A 23,317-nucleotide genomic window follows, 5' to 3' on the forward strand; every position below is an offset into this window, starting at 1 on the left:
TACTCCTTCTAAAATCTTCTTATCCAACTTAGTTTATGGGTGTCATTTCCCTCTCCATCACACTTAAGGGTGAAAAAAATAAAATAAATTACGACCCCTAATGGTTCGGTGAAACTTCTGAAACATATGACATTCATATTGCGCGGTAATCTCACTCAGAGTGTGTGCCTAAGAGCAAGAGATGTTCTGCGCTCAGTCACTTGGCACCCAAAGGTGCATTGAAGAAACGCGGAGCTTTAAATCTGCCAAACTACTGCCGCTTTGGCTGTGAGGGGGGGGGGGGGGGGGGGAACAAAGGCAGAGAATTATACCTGCAGGATGGAAAACAACAGAGAGGAGACAGACAGGAAGACAGACAGAGACAGACGCAAAGAAAACAGGATAATGATCTCTCTAGACTGCTCCGTCCTGAGAGAGAGTCAGTAAGAGGGAAAGACTTGCAACAGAGGATACTTTTCCCCTCGTCTTTATTTAGGATGGTGCTGCCACTTACTTCTCGATGAGGTCTAACGTCACCCCTGGCACCAACTTGGCACTCTTCTGCATACAAAACCTGGGAAAAGAGACAGACAAGGAAAAGCTGCTGATGCGAGTTGGGAAAAGACTTAACACACGTATCAAATATTTGGCCTTTAAAGCACAGATTTTTACGACCTACAAGAGATCCAATCAAGGGGTAAAACATAAAAGATTACATCCACTGAGCATTTTTTTTGATAAGTGGATTTTGGCTGCGTTACAGTCAAGCTGTGGGGACTGAAACGTGTGGCATGGGGGTTATTGTTTACTGTGCACGGTTAGCTCTGACAGGTCGGGGCAGCTGTAAGTCACAGCAGGTTGCCGTTTTGCAGCCTTGACAGCTGCACTGCGAGTCACCAGACACCTGTACGAGAGCAGACCGGGCTCGGTGTGTGTGCACGTACACACAAGATCAGTCACACTTTGACTGCAGGGAACATTAAATGATTAAGTGTTGAAGATCTCACCGTAAAAAAGAAAACATAGGATTTACAAGGCTGCCCTTAAGTTAGACTATTATGGTGCAATGGAGCTACCAAGACATGTATGCATGTTTCTTTCAAGGTCAAAACAGCTCCTTCCTTCTAACACAAAGCTTCTACATTCAGCCCGTGAATATGAAGCAGTATTAGGACATGAAGTATTTTCCTCCACCATCATGCCCGGAAGATAATTTAAGTTCCAAAAGGAAAGAAGTCATGGATTGGGAATTTGTATCCATCAACCGATCCACCCCGACTGTGACGTCATCCGTGGCACTCGCACTCAAAGGTTATTTCTGATGCTGGAGAATAATGAGATCCCACATGACACCAGAGTGACTTACTGTCTCTTTAAAGTACAGCATGGGCCCCGAGTGTGCTTGGCACTCTAGGAACAAAGAGCAGGAAGGATGTAACGAGGGCAACTTCTTCTAAAGTCATAACGATCAGAAACTTTTGGAATGGAAGCCACGATGCTCGAACTCTGGACTGGTGTGTTCCGGCACTTCGCCAACGTGGATGCATCGCCGTTTTCCCAAACACAACCCGATCCGACATTGTTTGCCTTTGAATTTTATTTATCCGCAGATTAGATATGTTCAAGTTTTTGTCTGTGCTTGCTGCAAAGGGGATATGGTGAATTCCCAAACATAAACAGAGATGATTAACTAAAAATGTAGTCTGGCAGAAACAGACAGATGGGCCAAAGTAAACAGAGCACAGACCAAGCAGGAGGTTGCATCAGTGCGAGCGTGTTTCTACACAACCCCTGTGCAGGGAGATGTAACAGCCCTCAGGTGTGGAGGATGGGAGAAAAGACGGAAGGAGACGAGAAGAAAAGAGCTATCTAGCTGTCATCTATCTGGGACAAGGCTTCCTCTTCTGTACGCTGGTCATTGTTGACAGTTGGATTTATAATATGAAACGTGAGAATGGAGTTGAGAGATGATGTCTATGGCCGGATAGTTTTACAAGTGGCCAGTTTGCTAATAAGCTAAATCACCATCAGATGATAGCTGAGGGTTTCTTATGGCCAATGGCGTTTTGCCTCTTCTGTGCTCCACACTGACTGTTTAACAGCCACCGAAACATGATTGGTCAACATTAAACGGAAACCAGAACCCGTAGCTATACATAGTATAGTATAGTATAGTATAGTATAGTATAGTATAATATAGCATAGTATTCTTGAATACGTTCCAAGTTGCAATCTGCTGGTTTCTTGTACAGGGACACAAATTGTCTATTTCTTTTGCGTAACTCAGCATGAAAATAATACCAATGGAAAATCAATAAAGATCCTTTTATATGGAGGAATCACAAATTAAACACATCCACATGACGCCAGAGCTAATGGCGTAGTATTAACTATTGAGAAAGAATACTTCTGGCTCGTTTTTCTTTTTTCTAATACCAAAACTATGAATCACAGCAAGTGAAAATGTGTACTTGCTACGAGCAATGAGACCAAAGTACCACAAGTAAAGGATTACAATGGAAAATGTGTTGTCCAGTGTGTGATACTGCTGCTAATATGCTAATGGGGTATAAAAGGGGGCATCCATCTATGGAAATAGCTACATTTCACACTGGAGAGGGGAATCAGACAGGGATACAGCTGTGTGCATATTTCAATTCATAGACCTCAGAGTGCATTCCTACAGGATAAGAGTGCATCTTCATTCTTCACAGCGAAGCAGCAAAAACTGCATTTTAAAAGCTGAATTCAGAGCGTAGATCACTCTGAGGCTGAATGGTATGAATGCGTGCTGAGGTCAGTGGAGAGGGCTTTCATTCAGGCTTCTGCAGTATCCTTTCAAATCCGTCCTCATTCTGATCCCAACTAAAGCCCATTGGTCTTTGTCGAATATCTGCTGCCAAATTATGTTTTTCTCTAGTATTTGCTATTTAGAGGTGCATTTACCATCCAAAGGAAAAAGATTTCACATCGGGGGTAGTGGACAACAAAAGGGGGCCAAAAGGTTGAGTCTTGCCAGTGACGTTGGTTAGAGGTCAGAAATAGAGACAGAAGAAACAGCTGGACATCATTTCAAGGCTTTTATTTATTTATTTTAAAGCAACCGCTAGTTCAATGCACGTAGCAGATGATTTAAAAAGGATCTATAAATATTAGATGAGCGGGAAGATTTGTTTCAATTCAGCTTCCTTGTCTATCACACTTGTGTAGATGTGTTGATATGAATCCATTTTAATGGCAGAAGCTCAAACTGAGAGTGGTAGGGGGCACGGACACTGTGAGAATCTACAAGTGCGCCTGCTATTTCTGTTCATTGATGTGCAACATCGCACAGAAAGGGCTGAAAGAGAATATAGATGGGATGGTGTGCTCTTAGCCAATCACATCACTCTGAAACAGCTGAGCCAATCACAGACATCAAGACATGGAACGATGCTTCTTTAGGAGATCATACTCAACAACATAGATGTTTTAAATCTACTGCATCTCATGTCATAAATGGTCATAGGTCAGATCATAGAAAATCTGCATCGTAAAAGATCACTTCAGCCAAAAAGGAAGCTGGAAACGGAGGTTGTGACACAGGATTATAGAGCTCCGGATGTTTCTTCCCTTACAATAGAATACTGGATGACAGCAGACCAGTGTGATGTGTGTAAAAGTGTTGTAGCAGCCTGATTTAATGAAGGCAAACAGGTGGACAGTCGAGCACAACGACACTGCTCTCTGGCGTGTCACTTTTTAAATTGGATGCCGCAGATTTATTAACATATGTGTCCTGCTGCCTTCAGATGGCTGCAGCGATTTAATGAAGTGAAGGACAGCTTCTCATACAGCACAAAGCGCCATTCTTTCTTAAACTCCATTAAACGGCAAGTTTTGATGCCAATTTAAATGCATCTACTGCTGGGCATAACGGTATGTTTACATTTCGAGCCTTATTCTGTTATTGGTGCACACTCGTTTGTTTATGAAGTGACATTTTGCCAGAATCAGATGTGGTTTTGAGAAGTCTGTTCACACCATTTAGTCCTTCCAGCTTCAAAGTCAGCAAAATACCAAACGCTACTGGTTGGCCCCAAGAAAATAGGGCCCTTAGTTTGCAGTTGCAGCTAATATCGGTTCGCAAACTTTGGTACGCATCAATCTTAATGGCTGATACACTGACAGAAGTACAGGAGGGCCGGAGTTCACAGATGAGGAGGAAATTAAGAAAACTTTTACGCGCAGATAGGAGGCCAAACTTTAATTGGATAGGTAAGAGTGAGCGAGTGTGTGGGAGAGCAAAGAGGGTAAGAGTGGACATGTAAATATTAAACTTTGATGAGGGAAATGAAGTGGATCTCGTGTGAGGAAACTACTACATTGCTCCCAGGGTAGGTGGAGGAGGAGGAACGGGAGGAGCAGAGTGTCTCCTCGGGTGTCTGCGGAGCCAGCTGTCTTCTACAGCTCATTACTCCTCCAATCAGCCTTCCTGTCCCAAGACACCATCTCTATCAGTCATGTGCTGGAGGGACTACTGGCTGATTTCATCTGCTCCGTCACTGACCTACACTTTGCATTACACATATCACACTCAGAATGTTCTCTGAAATCATCTAAATTATTATTATTATTATTAAACTTAGTTGCAGTATTTTTGATTCCTGTAATTCCATAATTTTCCACATCTGTTTTCATTGTCTTGGCCAATCACAGAGAGGCCCTGGACTTTGTGTCAGTTGGCTCCTGTTGAGCTTCCTTTGTCCTTCATGAAAAATGCAACTGCAACTGGAATGTTCCTTTTATGCTGAAAATTCCTGCAGCTCAGGAGTGCAACACAATCCCTTCACTTCATAATGGCACGTGGCCAGTATATGTTGAATTCATATTATAATTGCATATATGTATAACCACTATGAGAACAAAAGAACATTTGCAATCCTTTCTTACTACATTTCTCATTGCTACAAAGCTCATAACAAGCTGCTCATTACGTGGCGGTGGGCTCCGATCCAGTACAACTGCTCTGCTTTTAAACACTTTAATGATGATAAAACATTGTGATGAACGAGCTCCGTTTGAATGGGACAAATGTGAGGACGGAGATGGAGATGGCTGCGTCTGATCAGCATGGAATCATGCTTCAATACCAGCATTGCTTTAAATGAGCATCACAGTGCACTGCTAGTGGTATGCAGGACACGTTATGCTAATTAAAAGATGTTTCCTTAACATACAGGGGTGTTGTCCTCGCCTACAGCACAATTCTGTATAAACAAGGGTAAATAAGAATTCACAGTTCCTCTAACAACACTTTGAATTTGTGACTTTAAAATGTTAAAACAAAACAGCACAGAGAAGGACTGTAGTGGCTGGATTTAATTTACATATAAGGTGGCAAATCAAATGAAACACCTGAATACATTTAATAACCTGATGTCCCATATATGTTGTCTGAATGATGGTTTAATGAAAATGATGTGAGTCTTCAGATCAACACCCAGTTCAACATCCATGAAAGTTTGGAGCAACATGTTTATCTCCACCACCATCATCAAAACACCACATGAGGGAATATTTCTCATAAAATATGGTTTTCATGCTTCCAGCAGAGATAATCTATACCAAAGAGCACTGGAGCTGTTCTGGAGGATTGTGGAGCTCTAAACCATTGTTGTTTTTTCCTCAATGGTTAGTCATCCATCTGTCCGTTTTTATCTCTGCCCAAAAGAGACTACTCGACTTTGACCTCAGCTTAAAATCAGCTGGAGATATTGTGTATGGGGAAAATGGGAAAAAGAGGAGCTTATGAAACCAAAATCACAAAAGACACTTCTAAAACCACTGTATATAGAAGATTTAGATTTGTTTTTGTTTACCCCCTCAACACTACTTATTGGGATCCTTCTGAATCAAATTACATTGCAATAACATTTAAATAAACATTAGGCTTTAGCACAGGGTTTCACATTTCACAAGTACTTCGATACTAGATGAAAACATGTTGTGATTACACCTATCCTTTTTAATAAAACTCGAGTTATTGGATATGTTTGGATCACACGAATTGAAAACAAGCCTCCAGCCACACAGCACCACTGGAATCTAATGCCACAAAAAGCATAGGATAATACTGAAGAGTTCATGTTGTGGGAAATAAAAAATGAGATCACAGTGTTTGTGTTCCATTGCTGTTTAAATGCAATGAAACATTAAAATGACTATTATACGACTATATTGAATCGATTGTTATGTGTCAAAAGTAAATCAATAAATAGCCCAAACCCTGGTGTGGAGGTCAGCAAACAGCAAAGCCTTCAGAGTAGGACGAAGCAACAGTATCACTATGTATTCAAGACGGGGTTTTTCGAGGTAAACTCTGCTCAATCTAAATTCCCAGAGATGAAGCGTATGCAGTGTTATGTAAGAGTTGCCCATGCAGCTCACCCTGCATCAAGAGACAAGATGGGAGAGATGGTACGAAACCAAAACGCTCCAGAACCACCTATAGGAAAGAAAACAGGGGGACAGAGATGCAGCCATGTTTGTTCTCAAAGAACATAATGAGGCTGTGTGTGTGCGTGTGTGTGTGTCTCAGGGGAGCAGCCACTGAATGAAAGGAATACAAGATATGGTCACGTGAGCCTGTGCGGCTGCATTTCCATAAACATTTGATCTGGGTTTCGGCTCCTGGGGGTTAGCAGCACATACTGTACATGACGATAACGAGCTGCCGCTGTACATGAGGTCACCATTGTGTCTTTCAAAAGGCGAGCAGCGAGGTTGGAAGGCTTGCGCGCCATCGTCCGCATCAACAGCATGTATACGTACGCCGCCTGGGTGCAAAGCATGGAAACCAAAGCACCCCGGTGGCGGGGTTAAGCATGTGGAGCTGAGGGTGAGACGGAAACAGACACTTGCTGAGGGGTTGTCTGCTCCCTCAGATTCCTCCTGGAGTTTTTGAGTGGTCAGAATTGGCTGTAAAACCATATTTGCTCTTGGAGGCAGTACTTTACACTTAATGCTAATGTCAGCCTGGTCTACAATTTATTGATGCAAGATCTCAAAGATCTTTTTAATTTTGTGACGCCTATTAGCAAATGTGCTGTTCTATCTAGCGTGGAGAGCTGTGGACACAGTTTGTCCGGCTGGTGGTGCTAGTTGAAAAGTCGGAGGGATAACTGAAGTCATGTCATGGGGATTCATCCTCTGAGGATCTCGACCACTGCTCTACATTTCATGGCAATCCATACGATGGTGTTAATGAGAATTCACTCTGGATAAAAGTGGCGGACCAGCTGACAGACCAGCAGTCTGAGTGACCTTGCTGATTCTAGGGGCCGGCTTGTAGCGTGGCTTTCTCTTCTTTTTCTTCCTTCCCCTGCAAAGTGTCTCTCTACTTTCAGATGCTCACCTCCTCCATCCCTCCCTATCCATTGCCGCGGTGGGGAAATCCCTTGAAGATGGAGCTCCATCAGTAATGATTTTCTGCTCAGCTGAGCAATGAAAGGCACACATGCACCCAGACTGCCTTGCTCTCCTCAATCCTCCCTCTCTCTCTCGCTCTGGAAACCCCATTATTCATCCCTCAATACATCTCATCAAAGTTTTAAAGCCAAGGTAAGCCAGCACATCAGTGAATCCCTCCATCCGCCCACTCTAACCGAGCCAAACTCCACCCAATCCCTACCTCATTTTCTCACTTTGTCTCACTGTGGGGCTGTGCAAAATTAAGATAAGGACAGCTTATTATGTCTTTATTTAGAAAATAATAAGCATACAAGAGAGACGGCAACAAACACTGGGAAGATCAGGTGGAGGAAAGAAGGTAAGAGGAAGCTGCAACATCTTTGGAGACTCTTGAAGAGTTCAAAGTCTAATTAAACGAATATTTGCTCCCAAACCTGGAAGGAGGCATCTGTATACTATGTGCTTCCGGAAGGGAAATGACTGATTTCAGTACAGACTGTATATAAGACGTAGTCACATCAGCCTTTGGTTTGTGGGCTACAGTTTTGAAGCCTCGAGGTCAGCATTTAGTCCGTCACCATCGGATTTTTACAACCAGTGAAAGGAAGTGATCATATTTGGACCGTGATGATCACAAGCAGCAGAACTGCACCCCGAGCGGCAACCTTACTGGTTTATCTGGCTCCATCTGGCTTCTGGTTCGATGATGTTAACAAAGTTCCATAATTCAAGGTAAACGTTACAGCTAAGTACTCTTTCTAGCTAATTGGATTGGTAGCGTTGTAGTGACGGAAGCGATGCCATGGTAGTAACGCCATTTTAGCGACCTGTCAATCACAAGGTAGCCATGCCAGAATACATACCTTGCATTATCGTCTATTTGGGTAATAAACCAATAATTCACAAAATTAGTTTTGATTATTTTTACGCACTCGAGACTTCTTAAAAAAATGATCAAAAATCCCTAAAAGAAACCAGCAAGACCTTGAGGAATAGCACATTTTTTGGATAGCGAAACACTTTATTGTCAATAAGAAAGCCAAACGTCTTCCTACTGCCCTAGGTCTATTGTTTGTTTCATGAGCCTGTGATTAGCCTAGAGATCACAAACCTCATTATGTAGTGAGGTAAAGTGTAAAAAATATAATATAACAAACACATGAGTACAATTAGGATCACTGAACCTACGAGAGACCCAGCTTTCTTTTTGACTTCATTTAACTAGCTAGCATGCCACAGTTGGTACCAATGGATTCCTTTCGGTTGTAGTTTCAAACGCTGAGCCTGCTCTAGCTCCTGAGAGACAGTAAAGTAACCCGAAGATGTCAAGTGGAAGTGGTTAAAAGCTGAATGAATTAATGAATAACTGAGTCATAAGAGTGAATATTCTCCTTGAACGTGTTAATGTTCAAAGTAGCATTCATGCTAAAAGAACACATCACTCCACTCTGTGAGCTTTGTGAGGAAAATTCATACATAATGCATATTTACAGTAATATATTATTACATTTCCCGACCCATTACTGAACAACAACTTCTATTCATTAAAACTGAGGCTTGACGTTTCCCCTGCAGTCCAACACATACCGTACAAGGGTATTAAGGAATAGTACTATGAAGCAGGCTTTTAGTAACTTGTTCTCCAACATGGACTGTTGGTAAGGGATATCAATATTAATATCATAATACTGAGACCTTATAATGCTGAAGGTCATGGTGGAAGAAAAACGAAACACTTCCACATTTCTGGGAGAGAAGAAACATTCAGCTAGCTGTCGGACAAATCCTGAAGATAACCGTTATTCTCACGTTGACTTTGTTTTCAAGTGACCCCCCTTCTTGCCTTCGACATGACATGACGCGGATAAAACACACTTTGTTTAATCCTGAGTTAGTCAATAATAACCCTATATTATAACTGCTTTTGTACGTGCATATCATTTCTGAGTAGAATAAGTAAGATCCCTAATTCAAGAGTTCCGAGACTGACTTATTGAAATGATATTGATTGTTTGTTAACTAATTAATAGTGCTCATTAGAGTCATTAAAGTGCACTCTATAAAGTCCTGTCTGACCCACAGGTGTTAGCCCCCCTTTTTTTAACGAGATCAGGTATTAGCATATTATATTAATACATATTGATATAAATATTTGGATATTTAATATTTAACTTCCTACAGTTTGTTTGGAGAGGGGATCGGAGGTGATGCAATCACCTTTGCCTGGGTGTGCAAGCCCCATATGCTCAGCGTGCGCCACACACAGGCTGACTGTCTGATGCAACCGTGTGCTCCCGTTGTGGTTTTAGCTCGGAGCTCCATCGCTACGGTCCTCTGAATGATGCATCATGCTGCATTTACATGAGGCCACTGTATCAGCCAACACACAACGCCTGAATATCTTTCACCTGTTTTTTACTGAAACTTCCTCTGTGGAATCATCATCTTACATCGCCGTGGATGATGTCGGTTTACATTTTTTCATCAGAGCCGATTACTGATCAGGGTCAGATTTCATCGAGCACCGTCCCTGCTAAAGCTGACCCAAATGATTTGAAGCCTCATCGGTTGCCATGGTAATCACCATCCATGAAACAAGCAAATAAGGCAAAGCAATTTTACATTATTTATTTTGCATCAACATAAGTTATTGTAAGTTATTCTCAGACGGATGTGTGTGTTGGTGCAGCGTCGTCCTGCAATGCAACAATGGAGATGTTTTTTTATACGTTTGCATCGGTTACAATCGATTTACTCATTTATAGCCCGACATATCTGTAGCAAATCTGTAGGAATGGCTTATTTGATGAATAAAAACCAAAGAATATTTGTCCTTGTGTTGCATTAGGCAACACTAGCAATGAAAGTACAATACAAAAGGCATGGAGGGCCATGTGCTACTGGGCATGCAACGGGATGCTCCAAGCATGAAGACCCAATAGCAGCGGGGGTTTTACATAAACTACCACAAGAGGGGAAAAATGTTTTCAAGTAGCTGTACACATGATCACTTTCTCTTACTGCCTGACTGAGTCAGAAGGATAAGAAGCGACTGACTGTTATAAACACAAGGAGGTTTTCTCCGTATTATCCTGTATCTTTTGGCAATGCAATTTCTGTAAGGTAAACTTTGCGCCCCCTGCAGCCACAGCAGGAACTGAACTGATAATGAGCAGAGAAGTAATTCAAATTCTTCCACAGCAGAAACTTTTTGTCATTTTATTACCCGCAAAAAAATGCCACAACAAAAAAATCTCCTCCCACTGTTGGGGCTCATTATTGGAAAACACTGCTTCAGTTCGGTGACAAAAAAATCTCAGCAATCCCTTCCTTCAGGTATCCTGAATGTACCATCTGGAATGTTTCAGATGTTGGAAAGGAAATAGTGTGTGGCAGTGAGAAGGGTCATAAAAACGTGAGGGGAACTTTACCATCGGAGGGCGATCTTGATGGGCGTGGTGAGGCAGGAGGTGAAGAGGTCAGCCGGGAGGTCGGGGTTCATGGGCAGCAGCTCGCTGGCCTCACAGGCAGCCAGCTGGATGCAGTTCTTCATGGAGGGCGGCAGCGGCATCTGAGCCAGAGGGTGGCTGGGGTTGATGGCTGCCACCTGAACAGACAAAACAGGTCGGTGTTTTAATCACATTCAGTGGAGAATACAACCTCGCTCTGTAAATGAGTCTGTGTAAAGAATTGGGTTTAAAGCCTTCAGGAGAGCGCAGCAAACACAGAAAGTGTTCTCGAAATGAATCTGGGTTTTGAAATCTGACCTACTGTCAGTGGAGATTAATGACAGGGACAGAAAGAGATATATTTTTTATATATATAACAATCTGAATTTAAAGTGGTGACAAACATTAGTAAAATAAGTTTGAGGAAAGCTATTTCAAAGTGTTTCCCTTCGATTTTTCCTTCTTTGCCTTGATATTAAAGTAACTAGAAATTTTAATTTTGGCACAGCAACAAAAACAAGGTGAAAGGATGACGAAAGAAGACATCATGATGAACTTGAGCTGAAGACCAGTCAAGTCATCTGAGGTCTGAGTGTGAGTGTGTAAATGTCCAGGTGAAGGCATTCACACAAGCCTGCTCTCACTGGTTTACACGCTGTTTGTTCTCCTCAGATTTGGCATCGAATCGCCGCTCCCAGAAAACTTCTCTACAAAAAGGCAGCTCCGCTTTTCATTTGACCACTCGTCAACTTTTGGCAACAGCCTTCACTGAGACCAGAAATCCAGCCATTGCTGTATTTATTATTGGCTGAAACTCATCCATCATAGAGGTTTATTTTTTAAATCTTCATAAGCTGCTGAAAATAAATCTCACTAAAAAGTGAAACAAACCGAGTTCATCTTTCTCCTTCTGTTATGGACAGCATGGGATGAGCAATGAAAGTTCTTTTTTTGGCGTTTTGTTTTCTCTCAAAACAACACAGAATGCGACGGCAGAAAATACAGGTTTGCTACCCGACGCTTCTCGGCAAGACATTACAACTGACGCACTGCCTGAGACATTTTGTAACGATAATGTGATGGTTCATCGATCCCAGTGAGGAAATGTTCCTCTTGCTTGCTCCCTTAGCAGGCGGTCTTTAGTGATAAACAATGATCTTGTCTATTCTAAAAACAGATTTAGATGTTATTTCCACACGGTGGAACGGCTCAGTCAATACTTAGCGTGGAAATGGAAAATCGGAGGAAGCTTAGATATGATGGGAAACTTCACTTAGATTTGAAAGCCATGATTATGCATGTGTTTTCTAGGTGGTTTTCTGTCATTTGCTGAGTAGACTTTAATGAGCTAAATGGAGGCAGAAATCCAATGCTTCCCTTTAACATCCCTGACTGCTTTCATTTTGTAGCTCTGCTCAATTTCCGTAAGAAACGAGGGAGGGAGATTATTATGGCTATCATCGACTCTTTTCTGCAAAAACCCAAAGTCTCTATTGTTCCAAGAAACACTGCAACATGTTGCTCATCCATTTTTAATTGACTGCAGACAGTTGTTTTGCTGTTGTTTTTCATTGACGGCAGCCGTGTGTGGCTGTCACAGTGATGACATGAAAAGAATACAACAGGATGTCTTTTCTGAAGTTTTTATCCACACTTTAATAGGAATCCCTTGGGATTCGTCCGAAATAGGAGTTCAAATGCAAAATGATCAGCAAAAAGTTTCACTGGCCACTCTTACAATAACGTTTTACTTCTGTCGACTGATTTCAAGCTTCAAACTATTTCCACATTTAAACGTCAATATCACAGGCATTTAATTGCGGGAAGTCAAAATCATGATCACGATTAATAATTGACTCATTGTGCAGCCTAATCTAATATAAAGCCAATGAAACACAGGTCCTTTATTTACTGTACTCTGGGTTTTGTCTTTGCTCCAATCCATCAAAGAACTGTACTCATGTGACCCAGAGTTTTTGGGTAGTGCTGGGATCCTTGTATTATTTGAGGTGGACAATTTAGAACCTGCTTCAATGCAGAGCCGATATAGCCGATAGAGCTTGAGTGATGGAGGACACTCAACGTGTCTGGTGATCAATGTGGACCGTTCACAGAACACGAGCAAGCGTATAAGTGTGACGCGCCAGACATATAGAGTGAGATACTCTCCATCCACAAACACAGCAGTGATGCACTACAGCTCCTGAAGGGAAACTACTCATTGGGCCTCACAGCCTGCGGCGCTGCAAGTTGGGGTAAACCCACCCGACTCGAGCGTTGAGGGATGTCCTACTGTTTCTGCAGCCAGAGGGTGAGTCGACTCAATTAGAGGATGAGACAAGAAACGATGCAGAGGGCTGAAAACAAGAGCATTTGCGATTCCTACTGAAGACCTTGAAAAGTCCCTTGAAACAAAGCAACGAAAAATAAAAGAACGTGTCAGTATTTCCTTCTTCAAAATGCCATGACCTGATTCAAAATGTTCACTCTAGTTTTCAAGTTAGGCTAATCAAAGCGTAAATGACTGGCTTGTGATGAGGCACTGTGGATTTATGTAATGTCTCCCTGCTCCTGTATATATTGCACAGCCTTCCTGCTCTCTGCTAGTCCAATAACTCATTAACTGACTCTATAATAACTGATGGGGGGGAAAAAACGCTGCAGCAGCCGAAGCTCAGATCTCAGTGTGAGACATTATGTATTTACGAAGCCGCTCTATAAGAAGCTCTGCACACACATGAATAAATCATGATATTAAATATACAGAGGAATAGCTTAAATTAATGGGGGGGAATTGTGATAACTTGTTTAACAGCGCATGTGTCTTTTTTTGTTTTTTTTCCCCCCTCCCAACATGCATATTTCATTTCTCTTTGAAATGCTCGCAGGCATGAGTGGGTGCCTGGTTGTTTCTGTGCAGATGGATCTGTGCCAATCTTCTTGGAACGTAATTCCTCTTCTCCCTCTCTCTAATGAGGGAAATTTCAGCTCGCTGGCAGAAGCAGGCATCACAAACAATGCGGCGTGCGTTCCTAAAGCCTCTCGTGTCAACCTAAGAAGAACATTGTCTCCTGAAAGAAATCTGGAAAGGAACCGTGTGACGGCGCCGCAGTAATCCGAACGGTAAATAAGATGACAGCATTGCCAACAGAACCACTGTAATTATCACATTAGCATACTGTAATCTCTCAAATTACCATGAAAGTCACCATGACGCCATTCCTTTTCTCCTTCTTCCACTGAGGATGTCAGGGTGCAATTTAAATGCTGGAAATACCTTTTATTTTTTTAAGTGGCACTAATTGAGGAGACTAATCCTGCAGGGGGGGGGGGGTGTAAAAAGACACAAACACAGTAGACATGCACAACACGCACGGCTACCAAAATGCAACTATAGTCAAGCAATACATTTTATAGCCTTAGCATTAATTATTCATTAAAAGGCTTGATGTGAGCATCCTGGAAATGCTGGGACCACAAAGATCTATCCCTCAACACACACACACACACACACACACACACACACACACACACACACACACACACACACACACACACACACACACACACACACACACACACACACACACACACACACACACACACACACACACACACACACACACACACACACACACACACACACACACACACTGCAGCTAATGCGGAGAACATGTTTGCTGAGTGCACGCATTGAAGTGATGAGATATTAAAAAGGAAGCAGGTGGCCCTATAATAGAGTACTCAGAGCAGACACACACACACACACACACACACACACAGAGAGAGACACACACACACAGACAGATAGACAGACTGAATGGGCTGCCGGGGGAGGCTGATATGGTGCTGTGGAGGAGTGATGAAACACCTCCTCCTCACTTTCACATCATCCCTTCAACCGTTTTCTACATGTTCTGGTCTTCATCTGCATCACTACATGTCCAAAAAATAGTCCCTGGTGGGATCCGGCCTGTCGTGCTTTGTGAATCGTGTGCACCATGCATATGTGTCTATTTAAAAATGGCTGTGTGTGAGTGTCGTGTCACGACAGAGGGATGCGGGTGCAGGAGCGCGTGGGCGAGGTGGGGGACTCCCCACTTGGATTATCTCCTGCATGATTAAAAAGTCTCTGGAAGTCATCGCCTCTCTGTTAATTTTACATTACCTCCACCCATTATATACTTCCTGTGTGCGGGGGTGAGATATATTATATAATATATATGAAATATTTTGGGAAGAAACTTAATTAATCAAAGTGATTTAACTCCAGTCCTCGCTGTGTTTTGCCACCTGTCTACTTCAGTGACAAAAGAGTGGCTATTCTTTATGTAAGGTAAAAAAAAAGAGAGCAACAATAAAGTAAGACATAGATTGCCTAAATGCAGCATGCCAAAAACACCAGGATGTCCTCGTGCATCTGCATTTTACAGTATGCAACCAGCATGTTTCTCTGCCTATCCGACCCACAATCCTCTGAGCAGCAGATATATGAGCAATAGGGTCAAAGTTACGTGTGTAATGGTATAAGGATGTAGTATCTCCCAACTGAATGCATACTGGATGCAACAGTACATACCTTGCAAGTACAGCTGCAGTATGTACTAAAAGTAGAAAGAAAGTATGCAATTTGGAACGCATACTTATGTACTTCATGCTCCAAACTCAATCAGTATTAAAATGATTCAATGTTTTTGACAAATAACTAGACAGAGAAACTCAAAATAGATGTTGCAATGGAACCATTTCTTTTGATTCCTGAAAAAGGAAAACAAATCTTGGTATTTAGCAAAATAGGAGTAGAGGGTTTAGCCCCGGCGTTACCCCTGCAGACTTAAACACAACAGAGCAGCGGTGGCTAACGCTGCAGCAACTCAGCAGTTTAGCCGCTGCCTTCACCTTTACTTTAACAGGTAACACTCACAGAAGCTCTCCCTCCGATCTCTCTGCTCAGTAGTGTTCATCCTGTACCCCCCCCCTCTGTCTCTCTGTCTCCCTGTCTCACTCGTTTTACAGCCAGGCTGAAACTTCTCCATGAATAATTGAGATGAATGACAGCGCCATCTCATTAGGGATTCACATAACATGCCATAGCCGGGAGGGAGAAAGAGAGAGAAAACGTAATAAAAAGATGAAGCTGGTGAAGGGACCAGGGCTGGTAGTGGTGTGTGCATCTGTGTGAGTGTGAGTGCGCGTGTGTGTGTGTGTGTGTGTGTGTGTGTGTGTGTGTGTGTGTGTGTGTGTGTGTGTGTGTGTGTGTGCTCCCGAGACCAAACCAAAACTCAATGATTTATATGAGCTGCTTGTTTGATTGACTGAATCACGGCATTGAAGACATCCTGGAATGTTTCAGAGAGCCGACTGAAGTGGAGAATCGTGACTCGACACTCGCGGACACCTTTGCCTGCTGTATAAATATAGATTATATGACAGCGTGTGTGATTTTTTATGGTGTGTGTGTGTGTGTGTGTGTGCAGGCAAGTAAGAAATCTCCCACTTTTCCATTATTTACTCAGAAATACCAGCATTTTGCACACACTGCAAATTTGTATGACTCACCTAGATGCCAACCCCCCCCCCCCCCCCCCTAAAATTACGATCCTACTACAAATTCACTGCTGCTGTGTTGCGTTACGCTGTAAAACCACAAGTGTGTGTTGTCTGTGCAGCTGCCCACCTCCAGCTCCTGCTCTCTCTGCAGGGCGAACTGCTTAAACGACTTGACGATGATTCCCGCATTGGAGCAGTCGTACACAAAAATGGACGGGCTCCCCATCCACGTCTGCAGGTCGTAGATGGACAGTGGGATGTACTGGGTGTAGTTCTGAAACGAGAGAGAGAGATGAGAGAGATGAGATGTTATGGCTGCAAACTCACTTTTATAGATCTGTATTGAATTATTAACTCGTCATCTGTTTGATGAAGAATGTGAGCAGAGGAGAGGGGGGGAGAGAAACTGTTGAAAAGAGAAAATCATAACGAGGGTGGATGAGAGAGACAGAAACATGAGGATGATGGGATTGCAGAAACTGGCAATAAATCGAATAACCGTGGTTCTATAAAAGGTGTTATACCCTATACTACCCTATACTATAAAATTTGATTCTGCACCACTTTACCAACATTTCTGTAACACCAAATCAACCCCGCTGATCTCCCGTTTCAGCAGCCGGCGACAGCAGCTTCATTTTACGGGGAAAGGAATAAGTCTGATGGGTAAGACGTGGAGGGAAAAGGGAGAAGAGAGGAGGAGAAAAAGGCAGGAGGCCTGAGGGTGTACTGGGGACGTGGAGGCAACACCTAAGCCCAGACAGCAGCGGTGCATCATTGTGAGTGGGTGCTTACTTATAGAACAAGGTGATGAACAACTCCAGACTTTATGTCCTAAGATCTCAGCAGGCAGGTGGGCTATAAGCAACATATTTGTTGAGCAACTAGTTGTTGAGCACTTTTTGACCACAAGAACTTTTCAAGAAGCACAAAACCCTTGTGAGGTACTCTCCTTACTCTACCTGCATTTCACCTGCGAGATGAGCGGTCCAAATTAACGGAATGCTGATTCCTCAAACAATGCCCATTTTGTAAATCAATTACTCTGTGTAACCTTCAATTCTTCGTCCCTTTAATCCCATTATAGTTGCATTTGTGATGTAAACACAGCCTGTCACATCTCAACAATGGATGATAACGTTTTCATTGGAACCCTGTTGCACCAAAGCTCTACACGTCCACGGCGACTGTTTGAATGTCCCGAGCAGACTACTCGTTTGTCTGTGTGGTACCTTATTAAAAACCCAGATCTCTCCATTGACAGTGGGCCGTGGCACCCCGTGGCCGTTGTAGTGGAAGAGGACCCGCTCCTCTTTGGCGTTGCGTCTCAGCGACGTGCACAGCTTCTTCACCTCGTCCACCGTGGGGTCCAGACTCTGTTTGTAACGGGCCTGGAAAACAGGGGGGAGAGAAGGATGGCGTCAGCATGATCCCTGTAAGTGGAAGCCTGCATTTTACTGACGCAGACAGACGTAGGAACTACAATCCGTCTCACAAACTTCACACACAAAATATATATTGCAGATAGGGTGTAATAACATATCTCAACACATTGACCACTTGACTGCAAATCCTGGGAGAAGAGCAGAGCGAGTGGTACATCCCTATTCATAATGTTAAATGACGCAATACCTGCTGGTATTGTATGAATTTAAATGAATGTAATATATCGCAATCAATGCCACGGGGAAAGAGAGATGGAGGACAAAGAGATGTACATCTATGAGAAACCATGAGGGGATCACATCATGGTTTCTTTCAATCTTTATGTTGTGTGCGTCACGAGTATACATCAGCGTCATACAACAGGGTCTTACACACTTACTGCTCATTTCAATAAAAGACATTCTAATGATCAACAGCTAGCATGAAAAAACTGGCATGAGCTTGAGTTCTATAATAAAGAGAAGATAAATCAAGCTTATATATTTGACATGAATTCCACATTCAAGTTAAACAGGTACGGTTTGACGTTAATTGCCAGTGAAGCGGTGAGTGAGGTTAACAGCTTGACATGTCAAGCTGACCTGCATGTGGCTAAGAGGCGAATAAATAATGTTCCTTGCTTAGATCTCTAAAAAATCCAAGAGAGAGAGCAACCTTAGCAAAAATAAAAACCCCGTAGGAAGCTTTTGATTCAACTGCAGAACCGACGAGGACACACAGATGAACAACTCTCAAGAACGTCACAACAACTACCAGACACCAGAAATGTTGTAGTGATACAAACATGAGCATAATCACAATTCGCAATTTGACACAAAAACTAAATAATAAATACCATGTTAGGCAAAGAGGGGAAACTCATCCAGTACAGTTCTTCTGTTTTTCAGTAATTTGCCACCAATTTGAATGTGTTCATCACTTTGTAAAACTCTGAAATCCTATTTGATTTACAATACACACACAAAAGGCGTTGCCTCCAAATATTTCACCAAATGTATTATTAAAATACATTTGGTGCACATTTGTTCTGTTTTTTGAGCAGCCAAAAATAAGGATCTGACTCATCGATGATGTGACTAAAAGTAGCTGGCAGAGCTGACCGACACATTTTGTAAGCGATGATCCAATATTGACTCAAACAAAGGTCGTGCTTTGAAAGATGTCAAATCTTTTAAAAGCCCTTTCACGTCTTTGAAACGTAATGATATTTGCTGGAAAAAAAACTCTCGGCATCAAACAAATGAGGCAGTTGCTCTTCATTTGGAGACACCCAAATGGGACAAAAGCAAGTGTAATTTGTGGGAACACAAGGATGTTTTTTTTTTACACTTCGAGTGTGAACTTGAAACAAGCTGTTGTTGGTGGGAAGGGTATAAATTGTGACACGATATAGCCCCACTTCTGCAAACCTCTTGTATAATGCGGCCTAGCAAATCGGGCAGAGAAGTGCTTTTTGAGTGCAGATTTGAAGCAGATCTTAAACATAAAACAAACACAAAGACACTGAAGTTTTGCGTGGCGCTCTGTTGACTGCTCTCGACTTGTTCTCTCTGTCACCTGCTGCTTTCTTCAGGTCATACTTCACCAGTCCCATTGATTTTATAACAGTGAAGTGAGTGTGATACTCGTGCCTTTATTGTTCATACGTGTGTGTGTGTGTGTGTGTGTGTGTGTGTGTATAAGGGACATACAGCTGTCAACAAGTTTACATAACTACCAACCAGCCTCCTTACAGAGGAAGCCATATTTTAACCCCAACGTCTCACAAAACCAGCAAATACTCAAAGAGACATGGAACAACGACGAGACAAAGACTCAGCCTTGAATCTGGACAGTTTTGACAGAACGGTTCGAAAACACAAAGCCTTAGAAATCAGCCACTGAGAATGATTTCTAACTGCATGGGGCTGTGCAGAAGGAAGAATTCTCATTGATCAGCTGGAGGGGCAATCATGTCTCCATGGATACAAGCTACACATCACTCAGCTGCATCCGAGCTGGGTATCAAATCATAGATTATTATCACTCCATGCAACGCTCCGCAATTTACCAGTTGTGAAATATAAATAGGCCTATCCGACCACCCGTTCTGACCCTATAAGGGGCGTTCAATGATGTCATTCTGCATAATTAGCCATGCACTTTTGTTTACTTGGACACAAAGGAAGATCTATGGACAATGAATTAAATGGTAATGCCTAGATTTATTTCTGACCTAGTGTATCTACCATATGTTGCTCATCACAGCCTCACATCTACCTGTGGGCTTTTCGCTAAGTGTTTTCATCGTGTCTGTCCCAAAACAACAGGGCTACCTGCTTGAAGGTGTGTGTAAGCATGGCTATGACTAGTGCTCAAAAGGAGAGGCACACAACAGTGGATGAACACACTCATTTAATATATTCTTCACAATAAAAGTCCTGTTATTTAAATGGTATTTCTGCTCCTTGTGCCCTTCCTTCCTGATTAGTGATTAGCAAATGTGTATTTATTGAGGAACCACTAACTAACCACTAATTTGGTGATGAACACATTTCATTTTCTCAATTCTTCACAATAATGTGTTCATTTATAAGCTTCTTTTTTTACGACAGCAAACTCATGCAGAGTTGGGTTTTCATTACCAGCAACGACTCCTAGCCGAAAGCTAAACAGTAAAATAAAACAGACAAACAGGGACACGGGGGAGAAACTACACTTCAACCACAGAGATTCAGTCAGAAGCTACAAACGTAGGCCTACTGAGACCTGAACTAAATTGGTAGCCAAATGGAAACGCAAATCAGAGTGTTCTTTAATTCCAAACTTTAAGAGCTGAATGAAACATAATACAAATAGAAGTCCCTGAGATGATTTTTAATCAGTTTGAGTATCATTGTTGACCATTCACAACCCAATTTGGCATCACAAAACTTTGCAAGTCCCCCAATGGCTCAATTTCACGTTGCAACTGGTGTGATCCAGCAATGTGGTCTCTAGTTTGAGATTATTTAGACTTTCTTATTTGAGAATTTACAGTTTAAACCACAAGAACAGACTTTTACCCATCAATGCTGTATTAATGACTCATACAGTAATTTGAGTTGCTTGGTGTTTAAATGCTACAGCTGTTTGATCATTATTTAAATTGCGTTAGATCCTAATTATTAATCATGATTCGTAGTCATAAAGTTATAACTCGCTCATTGTTCTTCACATCACACATCCTGCAGAGGCCAAACTGAACAGGCCTCGATCAAAGATGCCACATTTCAGCTTCCCGTATCTGGAGGAGTTTGAATTGCAGTGTGATAGCGGAGCTGACAGGCTGATTCAATTTGGGCGTAATCGGATCGGAGGGTCTGAATGCCAAGAGATGCAGCACTCATCCCGACGATATCGAGTGGTATCTGAATGGCGTGATGGTGTTAGTGAGGGACCTGCAGGGACGGCGGTATAGCATTTGAAATCAGAGCTCGTAGAGAGATAGTTCAGATAACATTGTGGAAGGTGTGCCGAAGAGTGAAAGAGAGGGAAACAGGCAGGTGAGACGAGTGTTTTCACTATTTGCTTGTAGTACTTTGAGACCGATCCCAATTTGATTTAGTCGAGCATATTCATTTCAAGTGGCATAGAGAGATCATTAGTATGGAAGACGATTAGGAGAGTCCATTTAAATACACCAATCCCGGTTTTCTGGGAGAAAGGAGAGGATGCTCGAGTGTGTGTGCGACTTGACTCATCTCCTCCTGACATTAACTGCCTTGACCTGAAGGGGGAGCTTCAGCGTCCTACAGCGAGCGTCTCCCTCCAGAGCTTGATGCAAAACCACAGCAGTCTCCCTGCCGCGTCTTTACCTCACATCACCTCTATAACACACCTCCATTATATCCGTCAAGGCCACAGGAAACAAACTCTTTTTAAAGGTGCGTTCTGTGCTTTGCTCGTTCGCCATTCATCATCATGTCACATCCTGAGAACAGGCGACCTTTTCAAAGTACCGTAAGCATTCAGGATGCAATTAAAATACAGACTGTTAAAGCGGTTAAAAGGTGCGGTTGATGCCTCGCTGGCTGTCACACACATCCGGCTACATTTTAGACAACAAAAAAAGGCAATGTTCTGACGGCAAACAACTGGAATCGAGATGTAATTAGAAAGTCCAGCAACGTTTCAAGTTATATCGTGATAGAGCACTGGTTTAAAGGTAAAACCTGTTCATTTCTCTTCATGAAGGAAAACTTCTACTTCGATAGTCGTCCCCGAACTACGATATATGTTCATCAACATGAATGTTTGAGTCTGCAATGTAAGACGTAATGCAGCTTGATGGAATGCAGCCGTCGTTTTGAAGTTGAAGGTCAAATAGAACTTAAAGGACATGTTAACTTGGATGACGGCAGCAGGAACGTGTTGTCAGAGACAGGAAATGAGCAAAGTTAGCCTCTGGCCTCTCAATCACCAATCAACCAAGGACAGAAAGAAAGAAAAGGAGGAGAAGAAGGTTGAGGAGAACGGTTTTACAGTATTGCATCTTCTTGCCAATTTTATTAGTATTTCTTTCCCTGATCTTACCCAGCTGATCTAAATAATTGTGAATTCTCATTAATAATATTAACAATAAAAGGCAGAACCCGCCCACGAGAGCACAGTCGCCACCCGGACATCATACATCCACCAACTTATTTTAGAGTTCATCTTCAAATAAGGCAATTTATAAGATTATTGGGGAATCTACCAGTAAATCCTGCTGAGCTCCGCTGCAGTTGACACATTATTTATCTTCCGTGATGATCACGAGGAGCTCAGGCAGAAATGAGCATTATTGAAGTTTCAAGTCTGTTAAAGACTTCATTTGTCATAAATAACGATGGACATCTTAGAATCAGAGTGAAGGGGAAAATGCATCCGGCTCTGCAGCATGATGGGGCAAATAGTTTTCATGATCAGCAGACAAATGGGATACGTTTGTAGAGTTTTATGTGTCTGTTCTACAATATATCAATGTCGCATAATTCTGTTCTCATCGCACAAAAACTCGCACTCAGAAAAGGACCGGCAATCAAGACTTGTCTTTGAGGCAACCTGCACTTGTTTGGAGCTTGAATGACACCAAATTGATCGTCAGAATTAAATGGGGTTTTTAGTGTGAGCTTCGCCTAAATTAACTCCTGGATGTTGTTCGAGCTGTGGATCAGAAAAGACAAAATCCTCTAACATATATTATGTTAGCAATTAGTCAAATGCCAGATATTTCGCCATACCATGGTATTTATCCCTGTAATATCACTGGTTGCATGAAACAATTTGAAGCAATACTGCACGTCAATGAGGACTCCTGTATGATAGTATTGGATATACATTCTCTACAAAGATATAAAACACAAAAGGTTACAGGACAACAGATTTTTTGGGGGAATTTTAGGTCAGATGATCATATTAAGCCAGTCTGATACACTGAA

At 42.3% G+C, this 23,317-nt stretch overlaps 1 protein-coding gene across 4 annotated transcripts in view; it reads right to left on the reverse strand.

Annotated features, from left to right (window-relative positions):
- The window catches only part of rptor (regulatory associated protein of MTOR, complex 1), a 126,564-nt gene that overhangs the window by 65,310 nt on the left and 37,937 nt on the right, over positions 1–23,317 (reverse strand). For all 4 annotated transcript variants that reach the window (XM_084006434.1, XM_084006432.1, XM_084006433.1 and 1 more), the window contains exons 5-8: positions 17,663–17,821; positions 16,558–16,704; positions 10,863–11,038; positions 494–553 (exon numbers count right to left, since the gene is read on the reverse strand). In XM_084006434.1, coding sequence (XP_083862560.1) covers positions 494–553; positions 10,863–11,038; positions 16,558–16,704; positions 17,663–17,821 — 542 coding nt within the window. The remainder of the gene's footprint in view (positions 1–493; positions 554–10,862; positions 11,039–16,557; positions 16,705–17,662; positions 17,822–23,317) is intronic.

This window comes from Eutrigla gurnardus (assembly GCF_963514095.1).
Source record: "Eutrigla gurnardus genome assembly, chromosome: 3".
Taxonomy (NCBI): domain Eukaryota; kingdom Metazoa; phylum Chordata; class Actinopteri; order Perciformes; family Triglidae; genus Eutrigla; species Eutrigla gurnardus.